The 17,837-nt window shown below is 36.6% G+C and overlaps 2 protein-coding genes across 11 annotated transcripts in view; one reads left to right on the forward strand and one right to left on the reverse strand.

Annotated features, from left to right (window-relative positions):
- The window catches only part of Tei (irregular chiasm C-roughest protein teiresias), a 328,890-nt gene extending 325,616 nt beyond the window's left edge, over positions 1-3,274 (forward strand). For all 10 annotated transcript variants that reach the window (XM_083050429.1, XM_083050438.1, XM_083050437.1 and 7 more), the window contains one exon: positions 2,208-3,274. In XM_083050429.1, the coding sequence (XP_082906555.1) occupies positions 2,208-2,444 (237 nt within the window). In that variant the 3' untranslated portion in view covers positions 2,445-3,274. The remainder of the gene's footprint in view (positions 1-2,207) is intronic.
- Positions 1-17,837, reverse strand: part of LOC145942934 (uncharacterized) — a 206,574-nt gene that overhangs the window by 107,109 nt on the left and 81,628 nt on the right. The window lies entirely within an intron of this gene.

The raw sequence follows: 17,837 nt of genomic DNA on the forward strand, positions 1-17,837 counted from the left end.
TTCTCAAAGAGGAACAGAAAAAGAAGCGAGAGGAGGGAGAGGATGCGGGCAGAAGTCGTGAATAGAGAATACAAGTAGAACGGGTCAACGGCTGGGGAGGCACGAGCCTCCGGATGGAAATCGGGGAAGGAGATGGGGAAAGGCTGAAACGCGAGGTTAAATGGAGCAAGAAACTGCGACTCCTTGCATGCGAAAAACTCGCGAAGACCTTCGCGACGACGACGACGACGACGACGACGACGACGACGACGTCTGCTTCGAATCGCGGCGACAAAATATCACGGAGAAACGGCATTGGTCTCGCCGGTGAATAGCGCGAGTCTGATTCAATTACGCAAACGTATTTCTCTTCGATCCCCGACCGCGTTGCCAATAAAATGGATGCGCGAGGAAAACGTCCCCGTTGCTTCGATATTAAAAGAACACAATGACATGTCGTGTATATTGGAGCGGATATCTCTTGCGATCGGAACGATGAAGGTCTTTTATGAAGTCGTTGTATGCCCTAGTGGTGTTTTAGAATAAAGATCGAAAATGGAAGCGTTACGTGACATCGCGATCGCTTCAATCTCACAATAGCAGAAAAATATCGAATACGTATACAATTATGACATGTGTCATCCAATATATATTTCTCACGATAACGATTACCAAATGGTATATTTTTTATGGGCTCCGTGTGAAATAATATAAATCATATTTTTGAAAATTGATGGATAAATGCTTTATATTTTGACATTTGACACATGCTCTCTTTCTCTTTCTTTTTCCTTTATTATTAAAAAAGTGTCTCAATTTGCAGATATTAAAGCACGGTGAAGGACATGTCGTGTTTTCACAAAATTTATACATATACTTTAACATTGTAATAAGTCAAAATACTTTGTGTACAAATTTTAAGACAGTATGATTTTGTACTAAATTATTTTCTAACAATAAATACTGAAAATATTTCAAATACTTTTTTTTAATTTAACTTATAGTAATATATTAAAAATATTTCATATCGCGGAAGTGATATATATCTTGAAATACCAAACTCGTATCGTGGCAAGAAGAAAGTTGATATGTCAAAATATTTTTAAATGTATTTTTAATAACATAAAATCTACACAATGAAAATCATGGCACGATTAGTTATGAGCTATATACGGTGATGAATAAATTTTCTGAAATCGTACGAATACTCGTCAAGAAATAACTTTATATTTATTTTATCTTTCTACGGACCATTAGTATAACTTTCCTATTAGGGTCAATTATCCCATAAACCGGAAGTTCCTCGGACCTATGACCGGCTTAATACGATTGATTTTTCCATGAACAAAGAAAGAAAGTCGAAGAAAGGAGGAGTCATTATAGGTACTAATGCGGAAAGTAATAAAACGTTTTTCAAGAGGATGAAAGGCGCAGAAGATCGAGAGGGTGTGTGGACTGGGAGGGTAGAGGAGATGGTCTAAGAAGCAGCAGTTGAAGGTAAGATGGATAATTGAAGCGAGAACATAGAATGTAGCCGGAAGTTCCCAGTTTCCTCCGGCCGGAAGTTTTACGTGAAAGTTTAATCGTAAAGACATAAAAGGGCACCTCTGGCTTGATAAGAAAACGACTCTGAACGACTGGATGGACGTTATCGAATCGCGAGTTAATGAGCATTATGCGATAAAAATGTCTCGGTTCGGAACCTGACCTGCGGCAACCAAATCTCAGTGGTTAAAAACGTCATGAAAGCGCTATGAAAGCGTTCTTCATAAAGATCTTTACGAGCTTCGTTTCATCATGAATTGTAGCTATCGTCATTTTCTCGGCTCGGCCAGTTAAAGGAAATTTTCCAAATTTTCTTTAAAGCGTCTCGACTGACGTCTTAAAGTGAGGGGAGAATGACTAGATATGTGAATATCGTTAATTTTGAGCAAACATTTGTGCTCTGTAGCTTCTGGCTCTAAATAAGAAATTCTGTTAACTCTCGCAGAGAGTCATTTTCAATTAAGAGTATAGAACCGTAAAAATATTGTGCTTAATAAATTACGAATTTTAGGAATAATGGAAGCTTGATTGATTTTACAGTCAATTTGACAATCCTCAACACATATTAATTTAAATATGTATATTAATATAGTTCCTCGTAATCTTGATCTTTCGCAGAAATGAAACATATACACGATGAAAAGCAAAACTACAAACACACATTCCGTCTTGATCTGTTACAGGACGGCGGCACAGAATCGTGTTACAGGACGACCTTACGTTTCGAGACGATTCAGTGGTCTCACGCGGGAGAGTGGCTGCTGCTGGTCCGTTCGCCGGAAGGGATCGCCGACGCTTCCGTTCTGCTCAATGTGACGCGCGCTTCCGGATACAGCCATGCCCACGTCCGGTCAGCGAGTATCACGTACCTTCTGCTCTGCCTGATCCTGCAGGCATTCCTGCAGGAACATCGTCGCTGAAGCGACCCGCTGGCGAACCCAGGCGGAAGAAACCTCGGCGAAACTTGTGGTGACGCGGATGTCAGCCTTTCCAAAATGACGAAAAGGAAAAGGGCAAGTTTCTCTGTACATATAATATTGAAATCCTCTTTTTCGACGAATTTTCCCCGCGCGATTCACGCGTTTGTTGACGAAACGCGCATTTGTCCGACACGCTACGACGACGCGATACTTGTGTATCTTTAATATCGCGAAATACAATAGAAATTCGACGAAATCGCTCCGCTGACACGCCCTCGGCGCGAATTGCTACGGCCTTGGTGTTCCTCAGATCTTGTAGCGAATTCTCTTGTTCTACTTGGACGATTCTAGAAGACAGGTTTACAAATTGTTTAACAATTGCGAAGAAGAGCGCGACCCGCTGCCGTCGAAATCTTTAGACAAGCTTGCGTCTGTATGAACGAGTATCCATGCGATCGAGAAATGGTTCGAAAAAGAAAAAAAGAAATTCGATTTCTCTGGCCTTATACGAAAATAGCGAAGGAGAGAAAGGAAGAGATCGCGCGCGGGCGATACATATTTATATAGAGAGAAAATTTGTAAACTACGAATTTATACGCGCTGACATTCGCGCGATACGTCGTACGATGTGTATATACTTGTATAGGTAAAGTAAATAATAAGCCAATGTTTACGAATTGTGGAACGTGATGTTCCCGCATGTAGGGATCAGAACGAAAAGAAGACCAATTCTTTTTCTTTCTTTTTCTTTTCATTTTCTTTTCATCATTCGCAAATTTTTTGCAAATGAAAGGGAGCGCGCGAGATACGGCTTGTGGCGGATATATAAATTCAAATTTTGTGCCGAACTATAATTATTATAATATTGCGAAGCAAGCTGCCATAATAAATGGTGGGCGATATTGCCTATAATGATAACGAAATAATGAGAAACGAACGAGCAGAATGATATGACAGAAGAAATAGAGATCGTTGTGCAAACCTTAATAAAAAAAAATAAAAAAAAAGATACGCGATCTCCTCCCTGCATGCCCCAGAACGTAAGTTCGTGCTACCGGATGAGAAACAAACTTAATTGTGCAACGTCAAATATTCCCGAAGATAGGGCGGCTAAAAATTAAATAAATTGTTGTATATTACTTAGGTAAGTAGAATTTGATAGCGTGTATATAGTGACTGTAAATGCGTAGATTTATCGTACGCCCGTACACGACGAATTATACAGTGTGACGCTGTTAGAGATATATTTATTATTCGTTGATATATTTTTATAAAGTTTTATTTAGCTATAAGTTCTCGTTCGCCTTCCCCCTCCATCCCGAATCTCGTTCGCACGATCATAACGCTCGTTTCGTTAGGCAAAGAGAGAGAAAGAGCAAAGCGATGGCGGCGCTTTGAGTTTACGAACTTTTCAACGAGAACCGTTACAATAAAATAATACTATGTCCTACGAACGTCCTAAATTGAATGTAGCTGTAGTTCATCGTGTGAAAAAACATGAAACATTGTTGTCCTTATGATACTTTGATCTACCGAATTTGGGCGTCTCGTCCCGATTCCACTTCTTTCAAGCGTCTTTAACGTAATTTTTTTTTTTTTTTTCGTAAAAATTCGGTGGTTCCTAATTTTGTAAAGATAGAATTTGTACTTGGCATGCCGACGACTAACGATAACCCTTATTGTCGGTGCGTCCTATCCGCGCGATCGCAGTCGGTACTACCTATAGATACGAAATAAACATACCTGATGTCTTCACGTTAATTTAGTCTACTCGATGAACCCGACTTGTTTTCAGATCGCTAAGGTGTTACAAGTAAGCAACGTGGTGTAATCGTTGTACCCAATGACGCCTAAGAGTTCAATAAATGATATTTACAATAACCATGATATCTATATGCATTTAAAATGCTCCCTTTATGCTCCGCTATATTTTTTTACTTCATATCAGTTTAGTTCCTATATTAGTATGTTTTATCGAAATCTAATATCCATCGATTTTGCGCAAAGAATAAATCATTTATTTATTTAAATCATATACGATACATGTGCCACACACATGTATCGTATATGATTTAAATAAATAAATTATTTATTCTTTGAAAGTATTAGGTATTGAAGAAATCTTTAAAGGTAAGTATAATCAATACTTTTAATATTTTTAATACTTTTAATATTTGTCATTATATCGATGAGCTTTTCAAGAGATCATCGCAATTACATTTGTTTGATCACTTTAAATGGCCAAAACTATATATCGTAAGCTTCATCGATCTGACAAAAGAAAGATTTATTAAACGGATTATAAAGATTACAAAACTTTAAAAGATTTCCTCCCCCGAAATGTGTGTTCGCGAAAGAAACACGAATTGGGTTTCTCTAATAAAATAAGGTGAATGTTAAAGCTTCGAATAAGCTCTAAGTAGAAGGAACCGGGGGATCGCAGATATAGACGAATTACTTTCACAAAGAAATCACGCGAAGAATCCTTTCAACCAACGTGGCCGACTTTACAGCCATTTCCTCCCAAATGGTTTTTACCCGCGGTTTGAACTGCGACATTTGAGACCTAGTCTGTTCTCTATTACTTCTTATCCCGGCCGTTTCCTATTATTCCGGAAGATTTATATCCGTTTCCATATGCGATGAAAATGTATCGCATACGTTCCTTGCTGGTTACGAAAATACACGAAACACTCGAGAGGACAGTAACTTGAATTTTAACAATTTAATTCTCTTCGATTTTTGTTAATCAATGATTTCATAATTGTCTGCATTCACGTTTACTGGACTGTGTTGATTAAGATAGAAAGCAGGCAAATTCTCATTAATTTTAGCTCATTAAATATATATTTCGATCTGTTTAAACAACTCATTTATTTGACATTAATTAACTTCTCTAAAGCATTTTCCTAAACTGTACAACCGACAAATATGATGAAAAATAACTTTTTAACTAGCACGTCGCTGTCACTCAACAACATCTCGCGTTAAGAAATAATTTTTTTTTTTTAATTGCATATGTCAAATCGCACCACGCTATACCGTGCACATATCTGGAAATGTCTCTCGCTAAATTACACCACGTCGGAATTCGGTGGCATTAAAATTGGCCGCGTTATGTCTCGCCATGTATATGTATTATATGCATATACACATATATATATATATATATATATATATATATATATATGATGAAAATAATTTAATTCGCAATACTAACACGCAGCGTACCGTGGCAAATGCGCTAACCAAGTCACGTGTAACAGCCGCGTTAACTGGCGCGTATACACGTGTATATATTTCTCGGCTTAAATATAACGAGCTTTCGCTACACGAACGTCGCGGTGAAGGCAGCAGGGGGTGAAGAAGGAGGAAGAAGAGATGGTGGTGGCGGGGTTTCAGTTTGCAGGAAGCCCGGAATCGTTTCGTCTCTTCCTTCGCGCGTGCGGTGGAACAATCCGGCTTTGTCTTCTAGAACCGTTTCCTATACCACCACTACCACTTGGCCGCAATTTCAGCTTTTCAGGCATCACCGGCAGATTGAAAAGGCCTACGTGAGCGTGAAAAAAAGAGCGAACGGTCGGGTCGGGTCGCTTTAGCGCGGCGATGGATTTCACGTTCGGTTAGCCTATCATTAATAATAATTACGTCGCCTGCGAGAGATCCAATTAATCTCGATGGTTTCAGTCTGACTGTAACCATCAGGCCATTCGTCCATTTATCGTTCTGAACACGTTTCATTGAATATTTCATAGACTGCTGCAGTATGTCTTATGCGATCTTTATCTATTTCACTTGACGAGTACAAATGACAATGCATAACTGAATGGTCATAACAGTGACAACCCGTTTATTATCGCAGAGAACGAAAAAAAAGGAATTCAACATAGATGCAACGCATTCGGTTATTTAAAAAGTGTGTTAAGTTGCTTAATACACGAAATTAATAAATAACATTAATATGATATTTGAGATAAATTTCTTTTTTTTTTTAATTTTTTTGACATGATGACACAGAAAGAAATGCTCGTAAACTTCTGTGTAAATTGTTTTTACCCTAAAATGTTTTTAAAATCTGTATTTGTGCACCAAACTGCAACATTATCTCGTGAGATTGGAAACTGGTATATGAAGAAAATTATGTTCGGGATTTTCGTGGCTGAATCGGCGGCTTCTCGTGATCGTTCTGACTTTAATTTTATCGGTCGGGGACCGAGTCGATCCTTCTAATACATAATGGATCCCCGAGGCCTACGGTCCGAAGCTCGTCCTATCGAATTAATGGCGTAGACAGCACTGTTTTTCATCCCCTCTTTCACTAGATTAATACCGTGGGAATTCTATATGTAGGGTCACTCTGGTTTGTATATCGAAATTTCGCGATAAAGATTTTTCTTCCACAAAAATAGCTCGCCATTAAAACTAATGAATTTTCCGCTCTTAGTTCGTAACATCGAGTCGTTGATCAATTATTGGACATATTTGAAACATCTTAATAAATAATTTTTTTGATAATATAAAAAGATATTTTCAATCATTTCATATACTTTCAAAGAATAGTTCAAATTAAATTTTTTTCCATGAACAATAATTGGAAAAAGTAATGTCGTGGTTCACAATAGACAATAGAAAAACTATTACGAGTTAAAAGTTAAAATTTACGTTTACAATTGTTAGCTGAAATATTTTCAAAAACTTTCAATTTAATTCAAAAATCTTTGTTGTATAAAGTTAGAGTGAAAACGTTTCGGCAACACGAATATATCTGATGATGTTTCTTTTTTATTGAGATTTTTGAAAATTATTAACGATTAGTTTGTCATTATTAGAATACAAAAAGCGTGTTTTTGTTATTAATGTTTTGTATGAGACAATTGTTATAATCTTATGTTATTTATATTCTCCTGCTGCTTAACCTTAAGCATAGGTAAAATTAGATACAATGTCTTCCTCCTTTTGTGGTATCTACCTCAGACTCTCCCGCAAAACTCTATAAAGAGCGACTTCAAGAGCGTGCAGTTTAAAGTCTCGTGTTATCTTCCCTTGCCCGCGTACGTCAAGGTAGTTTTAACAATAAACCCCGAAACGGTAATACATTGCATCATTACTCTTAAACGTTACGTAATAAAGAGAAGCAAGAAAAATATGGATAGTACAAAGTTTGATAGAAAGTGTGAGAGCGTGTGTGCAACTTGTTCCATAAATTATGAAATCTTATATATCCCCTCATCATAAAAAAAATCATTTTCTAATTAAATCCAAGTATAATTTGACATTAAAGATGTGCAACGTATAGGGTAGAACCTACATTAATTAAACTTATTATTACATTACTTAGCCTTGGCTTTGTATGAACTGCTTGTTTCAAGGAAATTATTCTTTACTATCAAATTACGTCGCATTAATTATGCTTTCAAAACAGCCCACTACCCGTTTAAATATCATTATGTCATTTGTCGTTCCGTGCCATCGTTATCAAACACTCTGTGTACACCTAGTTATTGTATTTATTTTCTCAAAAGTTCACCGACTGCCATTTACAATTAAACACGCCGTAGTTGAGAGTCGGGAACGAATAGCTATCTTTGTTGTGCGATATTACCGGCATCTATCTTACTACAGTGTCCTGTCTCCGCTGAAAATCAAGTTCATCAAGGGTAGACAATTAACAAGAACGAAGCTACGAAACGCTCTGGAGCGAGGCCTTCGTCCTCGAGGAGGAGCGAATAATGCCTACGTGGAGCCAGTAAATTACTCTTAACTTCTCGGAGGGTAAAAATTACGGAGTTGTAAGGCTAGAAGAACACCCGGGGAGGGCTTAAACCTCCGTCTCCTCGCGAGGGGCCATAATTCTCGCGCTATCTACACAGAAATTGCTCCTTGCCTCGTCCGGGGCTAGCAGCCACCCGCGGGAATCGCTCGTCATTTATTTATTTTCCCGCTTCCCACCGGGACGTGCACGTCAGAAAGCGCGAAATATATACCCGAGGACACACGTGATCGAGAGTACATGCGCTGCCGCATGTCATGGATCGTTCACGACGCTGACATTCGCAAGGTGATTAGACGAGAAAACAGAGTTAAATGATGTAGAGCGATTCAAAAGCGAGTTAAAGATTATGTTCAATTTTGATCAAGGTAAAAATCGGCGTCGACATTTTTTAAAGTCGAGAGCATTAAAAATGTATGATACTTAATGTTGAAAATAAAAATAAAAAAATTTAACGATAAATAATGAGTAAGAAAATAATAAACTGATTGATGACACAATAAATATTTGAGGGCTACACATATCATTTCTGATAGGTTTTTTTTAAAATTAAATAAATAGATGTGATAAATTTTTTATTATATATTATGTATTGATTTAATATTAGTCGCCCAAAAAGTGGAAAATATAAATTATTATTATATCTAATACTTCATTCTATGTCTCATGCACTTGTGCTATTTCTATATCTTATCACGATATATTTTCATGCTGAGTGATATTGTTTGCTAAAAACTTAACTATTGTGCACATTTTTTAAATAAATTCAAAGTAAGAGTTACTGCACTGTACAATTTTTTTACATTGTATTATTTTATACAACAATCTTATTAACAACCTTGCTTTAAAAGTATTAAGTAAGTCACTTTAATAAATAATCCGTTAATAAATTTTTAATGACATGCATCAACTCATTTTTTTATCTGCAATTAAATTTTCAAAAAATTCTATTAAGATTTTGTTATAATAAATGCTATAAATATTCAGCAAATTGAATATATTTAATAACAAAATCTATATCCTGTTTCAAAGTATATAGATAAACGTAACTTGTCTAGCTTATATCCGTATCTCTTTAAACTCGCGTCTTCGTAAGAGCAGCGATGTTGGAAAGCACGCTTGTGAGTAAACGGTAAAATCACGCTCTAAATGCTAATTCGTCCATTTTCTTGGCTCGTCTCGCGAAATCCGTGAAGGACCTTTGCGTTGCAAGACTACCCGCTGAAAATTCGTCCTTCCATATCGGGCTTCAGGTGTGAGAGAGAGGGATATGAAAGGTAGCTCAACCATGTCGCTCGGAATATCAAATTATACGTGATAACGTTGGTATGGTAACTCGCTGGGGTTAAAACGCGGAAACTTTACCAATTTGCTGTAGCAGGGTACAAACGAAATAATTCCTTTCAATAGAGACAGCCAAATGAGTGTATACGCGTATGTAAATAAATAATGAGATAAATGCCCAGAAAAATTGATACGCGCGAGACATAGAAATTTATACCTTGATAACTCGAAATCGGAAAGATATCATTTCGTTCAAATTTATTGAAGTTTATCAATATAACTTTTCAGTCAAATAAACAAATTACATTATCATCATATTACGCAAACCCTCTTTCCGATATTGTCAAAAGAAAATATTGCTCATACATAATATGTGCTAAATAAAATATGTAATTTATAAACGAAGTGTAAAATTCATTTTGTATTTAGCGCGATGGGACCCGCAATAATTTAATAATTTAAATTTGCACTGTACAATACGATATTTAATTTTAACGCATTAAAAAGATATTGCGTTCCTACGCGTGATACTTTTAGATTATATCTCGCGACACACACTCGCACACAATGTTACACAAAGTGTAACATTATTCAAAACCTAATGAAACCATTGAAATAGCGAGCTACGTGGGACACGATATCGTTGAGGTTGCGCGCGCGCGAGGATTACAGCGGAATTAAAAATCCTTTGTGAGAATCGGGTGGTTCGCTGCCTTAACGCATCGGTAATCCGACGCGGTGGCGTCGTCCTATAAAACCAGCGCGCAACAACCGCTATTACTCGTACAAACGCAACGTGCCGGACAAAATTGGTGGAAGCGATCGTAATGGAACGCACGCGGAAAGCGCGTCGCTGCACTTACCCGTCCGCGTACATATACAGGGGTGAGTCCGTTTAATTTCGATTCGACGCGCTGCCCGGCCGCGTCAGTGTCGGGAAAAAGAGCTCGGGACTCGGGCATACCAGTGAATATAACACGTTCGTCCGTGTGCTTTATTCGTTTACAATAAATGCTATAGCTCTCCCCATGACGGTAACTAAACTACGTGTCTGTCTGTTATTTTTTCAGCCCTTGCAAAGGGGTTGCACTCGTCTGTATATATACATTTCGTACGTTTCTCGTGTTTTTCGAGAGACCATTCGCGAGACCGGCTGGCGATATGTATAAAAGATGATAGCCGCGCCGATTTGCTATTTGATTTTCCAGGTAGAAGGTAAAACTGTGTTGCTCATGTGCGTGAGATAAAAAATTAAAAAGCGCGATATGCTCGTTCGCGACTTTTCACAATTTTCATCGGTCATTTCTTTTTTTTATCAAAGAATGTTTTTCTTTTTCCGCGATTCGCAGCTACAATCTTGATAACCGCGCGTAATTAGAGATAAATGAGAAAATATGGTTGATGAAGGAAATTTATAAGTATCTAGTTATGCTGACATCAAGAGAGAAAGCCGGAGATATCGAATCCCAGACTCGCACGATTCTCATCCGCGTCTCATTTATCATCGATACCTCCCTTCGTTCGACGAGGTCTAGAATAAGTTGTCGAAGGTAAGTCTTGTTTCTCCCGATATTCTAATCGGAAGCAATATTCCGCGAGCCTCCATATAATTCCACGAGATAAGCTTTCGCGGATTTATGGTCCAGCATATACACAATGGGGTGCGATGCTGTGTCTTTTCGCGAGAGAGAGACAACACAGATATAGGAGAGGAGAGCATAAATATTTACGACTGCTAGGGCCAAACGACGAGATTGGCCCCTCAAAAGGCGACCGACTCGCATGATTTATTTATTTGTCTCTCGTTAAAGTTAAGTCTCCATCGCAAAAGTTTTGTGGCTCTTTTTGTCCAAAAAGCCCGGGGTATCGACATAACGCGCCTTGGATATTTCGACGCTCTCGACGAACAAACAATGCGCGAACGTACAAAGAGGAACTTTGTATTCGACTGGTTCGACATCGATGGAAATGTTCGCGAGAGGCGTGAAACTCCCTATCATACACACTTAATGTCACGATTTGTGTACGCGTCGCCGTTTCGAAACTACATACTCTCACCCTTTTGCGCTCATAATTGCACCGACAAATTATATTGTACATTCGCATGCGCGTCTAATTAGCGGACGCGCACGTATTCCGGAAATGTGTGACGCGGCACCCAAAAACGTTCCGGAAAGATCAAGGCAGTTACTCCGATTATTATACATCTCTTTCGTACAGGGTCTACCAAAGGGTTCGCTTTTACCTGTAGGTTTGAAAAATTAAAGAGAGATTTTTTTTTATACATATCTAATTTCCTGAACCACATGAGTTTTCATGAAAAACTTCAGAAGCTTACTCGATCGTTTTATACATATGTATTTAATTAGACTTAAAGTATAAATAGATTTACGAAGAAAGGGGATCCATGGAATTCTTTCGTTCTCATCTACACTAATTGCTAGTTAAAAATTGTTCGCGTTACATAGAACATTGTTAAATGAAAATTAACCCACATTTGCGGAAGATATATCGTCGCCCACTGATATAATTATCTCTACAACAATTTGCAATATCAAAAGCCTCCTACAGCTATTGCGTTTCAATTGCAAATTGCATTGCTCGATATCGAGGAATGCGTTTGTGCAATCCACCGTGCATTTCAATTCTGCCCAAGATGAAAGAGCGCGACGTAATAATAGCGGCGCGTGCAATCCCGGCACGTTTCTTTAATCTATTCATCCGTGATTCGGGGGTCGGGCGATATGCACGTATATGCACGCGCACGCGCACGTACATGGATACGCGTGGCTATGTAGGGTATATATCCGGGTAAAGATGCGAGGGCACGCCAGGGCACGAAAGCTCACCCGCGGAATAAAGCTCACCCGATGAGATCGCTGCCGCCTCAGCGGCACTATTCGGGCAATATAAGCTTATTTGACTTTGCGGAGGCATAATCCATTCCGCATACTGTGTTCCCTGGGCGTTGGCCTGGATACGAGAGTTACACACCGCGCGAGATCATCTCCTCTTTCCTCGACCTCTCAACCACGTGCACTTTTTCCTAGTTTCGTTTGCATTTGAAACACTCCCCAAGTACCTTTCCGTGTAATCTCGCTTATACTTCTGTAACTGTAAAGTCGCGACCGAGCTGACGGCCGTCTCGCCGATTTCGACGCGTTTCAGAAAATGTAATAACGCTATGGCTATATAATATGCATGGTTTCCGCGGACGAGCCAGAATTTTCGCGGTCCAATTAAATCGATATGCAAATATTTTCAATAGTGGAACATGATTCACTGCGTATTCATAATGGTATTCGATATTAATTTGCTTAATGTATCGACGTCATTGTTTGCATTACGCGCGATTCTTGAACGCGGTTAGACCGCGGTCAATATTGTCGATATTAGAGCTGATTATTTGCGCCGGTGCACCGAGCGGATATTTAAACGAGAAAATGATAATAAGGTAACTGGAAATTTTATTAAAATAAAAAAAAAATTGGCACTAAAAAAATTCTCATTAGTAATCAGTAGTTTTATAGTTTTACATCCTTGTCGTTTACTCTTATCAGGGGCAAAACACTGCTCAACCTTGCAGATAGATATCTCATGGTGTATGTAAATATTCGCTTATGCAGCTCGGTTTTCTCGCTGCACCTTTCAGCGCATCGGTATCCTCCATCCTCGTTTGTCACGCAGATAAGGATACGACTCAACGATGCCGATTACACGATCGTCTTTCCAGGCCAGGGGGACTAGGTCGATGTCAAACTGGGTTTGCAGTTTATCTTTGTGACACTGAAGTTGTAATCGCGCACTGCAACGTCAATGTCACAGTATTATTCCTATGCACCGATTCTTTTACGTTCAAATGCTCTGTGGAGTGTCTAAGAATTTGCATACAAAGTATAATTAGAACTTGAAGAATTCTAGAAATTTTATATAAACTTTAAAAATCATAAAAATAGATCATCAATCAGACTTTTTCCATACATACATTTTGAAGGAAATTTTAATTTTAATTTTAATATAAAATCTTATTAATATATATGTATATATATAATTATTGTGTGTTGAATCTTAAAAAATTGCAGAAGCATTTATTTACATTTCGCTATGCAAATTATTTTAATATTTGTAATTAGTGATGCACTCTGTATAAATATTATATAAATTGTTTTCGTTGTAAATTATTGCACGAGTTTAATTATCCAACAAAAAGTATATAAAAAGGATCATAAATTCTGAAAAATACCGATATAATTCGTTCTGAATGTGCAGAGCTTAATCGAAATTGCATTTAATAAAATCCACCGAGATATAATAACACAAATAAGAACCACATCGTACTTGATGTATATGTGTAATACTGTAACGATATAATCAAATAGCGATATGATATCTACCGATAGTCGTTTTGTCTATGTTGTTTATGTCTAAATGTATTCTTCAAAATTAAATTTATAAATCAATAGATTCTCTTTTTTTCTTATTTTTTCAGATATCTTAATTATATCAAAGAGATTACTATTGTTATTATTAGGTGACTTTAAAATCTTCAAAATTATATTATATTATAAACAAATATAATATGCATTTTTTCAAACCTACTTTGTAAATACAAATAAAAGTCATGCAGAAACTTACATGGACAAATATCCATGTAATTTTCTGCATGACTTTCATAAAATGCGAATTTTCATCAATTCCGATGGTGCAAAAAATCTTGTTAGTCGATCGAAAACAATGGATATAATGCGTAGTCACGAGAGTTCTAAAGCATACACGAAGTCCAGATATAGAGCCATTTAATCAGAGCTTTTTGTGTGTAAATGCGATTGAATGCGCTAAATGAACCGTTCTCCCCAGGCATCGCTTAAATTGTTAAACGAATTTCGGGCATTATATTGCGCCGATCGACGCTGCTCACGACTTATTATTTCGTTGCCGCGGTACACCAGCGGTGAGTTCCATTAACGTTCCCTTAAATACTTTATTGAAGTTAATGGAGATCTGTGATTATCCCTTAATAAGTTTTATATATATGTACATAAAACAGCCCTATATATCCCGGGCGTGTGTCAATGTGATTAATCTTGCACCTATATACCGAGTACGTCGGAACAAAGCCGAAATTACTTTAATGGCATTAAACTTGTGAAATATATTAATTACTTGAGGTTGGTTTAGCGACCTATATATATCAGGCACAAGTGTAAATCAACGCATCCCTCATACGAGACGGGCATTCCGTAAACAATCGTGTGATTTGAATTGTATACCATTTCGTTATCAACATAGATTGAAAAATTTTTGAATGGATCAATATTTGACGCAAAGAAACTTTCATCGTGTGCGTATGAAAACTTTAAATTACTGTTTACGAATCCGCCTATATTTCCGGCAGTGACTAGTCCGTGCAATCAATTCAATGCAAGAAGCGATATCGATCTCAATTTCCGTCGAACCAACTTGCTTATCGGATTAATTCAACGCAATATAAGCAAATAATTGCTTGATTTCATTTATTTTCATTCCATTCAGATGCAAATAACATTAGTATTATCCGCTCAGCGCCTCGCACGAGAGACAAAAATTTTACGTTTTGTATAATGGGGAAAACGAAAAAATTAAAAATATTCCATCTATTCAAGTTAAAACTGTCGTTTACCATATTTCACAATTTCCTGTGTCATAAATATCCTTGACTGCCGAAAAGATATCGAGATTCTACCAATTTCGATTCGTCTCTCGGAGAGACATTTTACAACGCTATTCTCATCCGAAAAACTTCTTCATTTCAAGAGTATCGGGTCAGTTTCGGAAAAAAGTAACGACCCGTATGTATGTATGTATATTGCGCACGTAGCCGACATTACGATGTCATTCTACGAAACCCGCTTCAACGAAATTTAATTTTCCTTTTCATGAATTGGACTGTGATTGGCTATTCCTTCTCAATAGCCGCATGCCGGGCAAGTTTTGCTGGCCACTTTGCTCGCTTCCGGTCATAACCCGATTCGTGACACAACCCTATACAGTCTATTGATGTCCTTATTGGACTTTCATACTCTCTTCTTTTGCAATTTAATTTTCGCAAGAATTTTTACATTGTTCTGAAGGTGATGACTCATTTTCAGAATTTCGATAATAATTGATTGAATTCTCTTTCCTTTAATCCTCTTGTACAGTTCCTGAGATATTTCAGGAATGATTCTGACAATTGAATGCAAAAGATAGAGATACAAAAATATATACGTGCCACCTTCACGCTTGTCAGCTTGTCTTTATATGAAAAATGTAACAATATTTTTTTTAATTTTATCAGAATTAATTGATCAAATCTTTTTATGCAGATATCTACTTGCTATAAGCTATATCTATTGCATAAGGCCATATTCAAGCGAATAATTATTTTCCGAATATGGCAGTACGTTCCTGATCTTAGAATATGAACATACGCTGAATCATCTATTCGTGTAAGAATTACATAAAACAGAATTGAGTGCAAAATAATATTCTGTGTAGAAAATAAAAAATTTTAAAAACATAACATAAAAATATAGACAAAATATAGACAAATCGAAAAAATAGAGCTGAAAATCAAATTTGTCTATAAAAAAAGAAAAAAAGAAAAATAAATAAAAAATATAAGCCCAGGAATATGAGAAAAACAGAGAAATAATAATATAAGTATTTTATAAGAGCATATTGTGTGTGTATGATTACAATAAAACTTAGTGAATTGCAAATTATGTTATATCGGATTCCTTAAGTTAAGAAGTTACTACGATAAGGCACATGAAAACACATTGAGGTTGATTTTGTCGCAATGCGCAATGTAAAAATAATATAGAAAGTATATAGAATAAAATCAAATAAACGAAAAAAAATTAATAAACTTGTATTTGATTTACAAACAATATGTAAAGTGCTCATATATTTGAATGGAATAATGACTACTTGAACGAATATGAGATAATCGTTTTTAGAATCGTGTGGGCCGTCAAGGTTCACCTACCTCAAGTGCACCGAATTAAACTTATTTTGTCTGCTTGGCCTCGCGGTGTCAGTGACTTCTGATATTTCGTGACACCTAACGTTTACGACCTCACTGGGTCATGTTCGTGAGCGAGCAATGCCACAGAAACAAAAATCCCCTAATGACCTCGAAACTAATTCTATGCTTGCAAAGAAGTAATTTCGATTAGCGAACAAAATAAATTTAAAAAATTAAATCGCGTATTTCGTAGCTGCACGTTTAATAATCTTGGAAAACGATTTTCTTAAAAAATTATCATTATGATATTTCTTAATTTATATGTGCGATCCTGTATTTCCCTATGAATCATTATTAATGAAATGTAATATATAATATATAATATATAATGAAATGTATAATGAAATATAAATGAAATATATAATGAAATGTAATATATAATAAATCTCTCTCAAACGATGGTATTAATTATTTCTTATATCTACCATAAAACATATCCGGTATATTTTGTTATAGATAATTTATGTATAACGCGTGCATTAACTTTTAATTATAAGGACAAATATTAATAATATAAAAATTTTATTCTAACAAAAAAAATTCTAATTGAAAGCAATAAATATCATTAACTCTCCTCGTAAACTCATGGAAATGTCATATAACGTTCCGGTTACAATTGTGACCGTGATGAAATAAGATTTCCGTGTGTCTACTGGTACTATATCTTGTCTACGCGTTTCTGGACGAACTTGACCTAGTTACCTAGCTGCAGGAATATGTCATGTTATCTCTGCTGAGTGCAGGTAACTCATATGACAGCTCACCGCATAGGTGGGCTTCGATGAAGGAGGTGAGATGATGCGAAGGTACACGTTATATAGATGCCATATCGTATCATGATACAAAGAGTGGGTCAAGTTTAATGGAACGTGGATAGAGTAACAGCGAACTCTCACTTTCATATGTTCCCGCAGCCTATGGATCACACATACATACATGTATGTATGTACATACACGAGCAAACATTTGCGGTTCGTGTATGTCCACGAGATATGTCTCTTCATATAAAGAAACGTTTCTTTGCTGATTTATATAAACAAAAATATTAAAGTATAAAGTTTTGGTACAATTGCCATGTAATTGAAACCAATTAGATCATTAATTTGCTTCGCATTTTTTTCTCTCCACAATATCCAAACAAAGAGAATTTGAAGACAGGAAAAAAAATAATAAGATTAATTAATTCTGTATATATCGCTTAAGAAACATTTATCTTTCATTCGCCAATGTAAGAATATCTCAAGAACTGTGAAATTAACTATTAAATACTTTTACGTTTTATGATCATCAA

The sequence above is a fragment of the Prenolepis imparis genome, unplaced genomic scaffold (assembly GCF_030444845.1).
Source record: "Prenolepis imparis isolate NDT839.2.m4 unplaced genomic scaffold, iyPreImpa1.0 SCAF_11, whole genome shotgun sequence".
Lineage (NCBI taxonomy): Eukaryota > Metazoa > Arthropoda > Insecta > Hymenoptera > Formicidae > Prenolepis > Prenolepis imparis.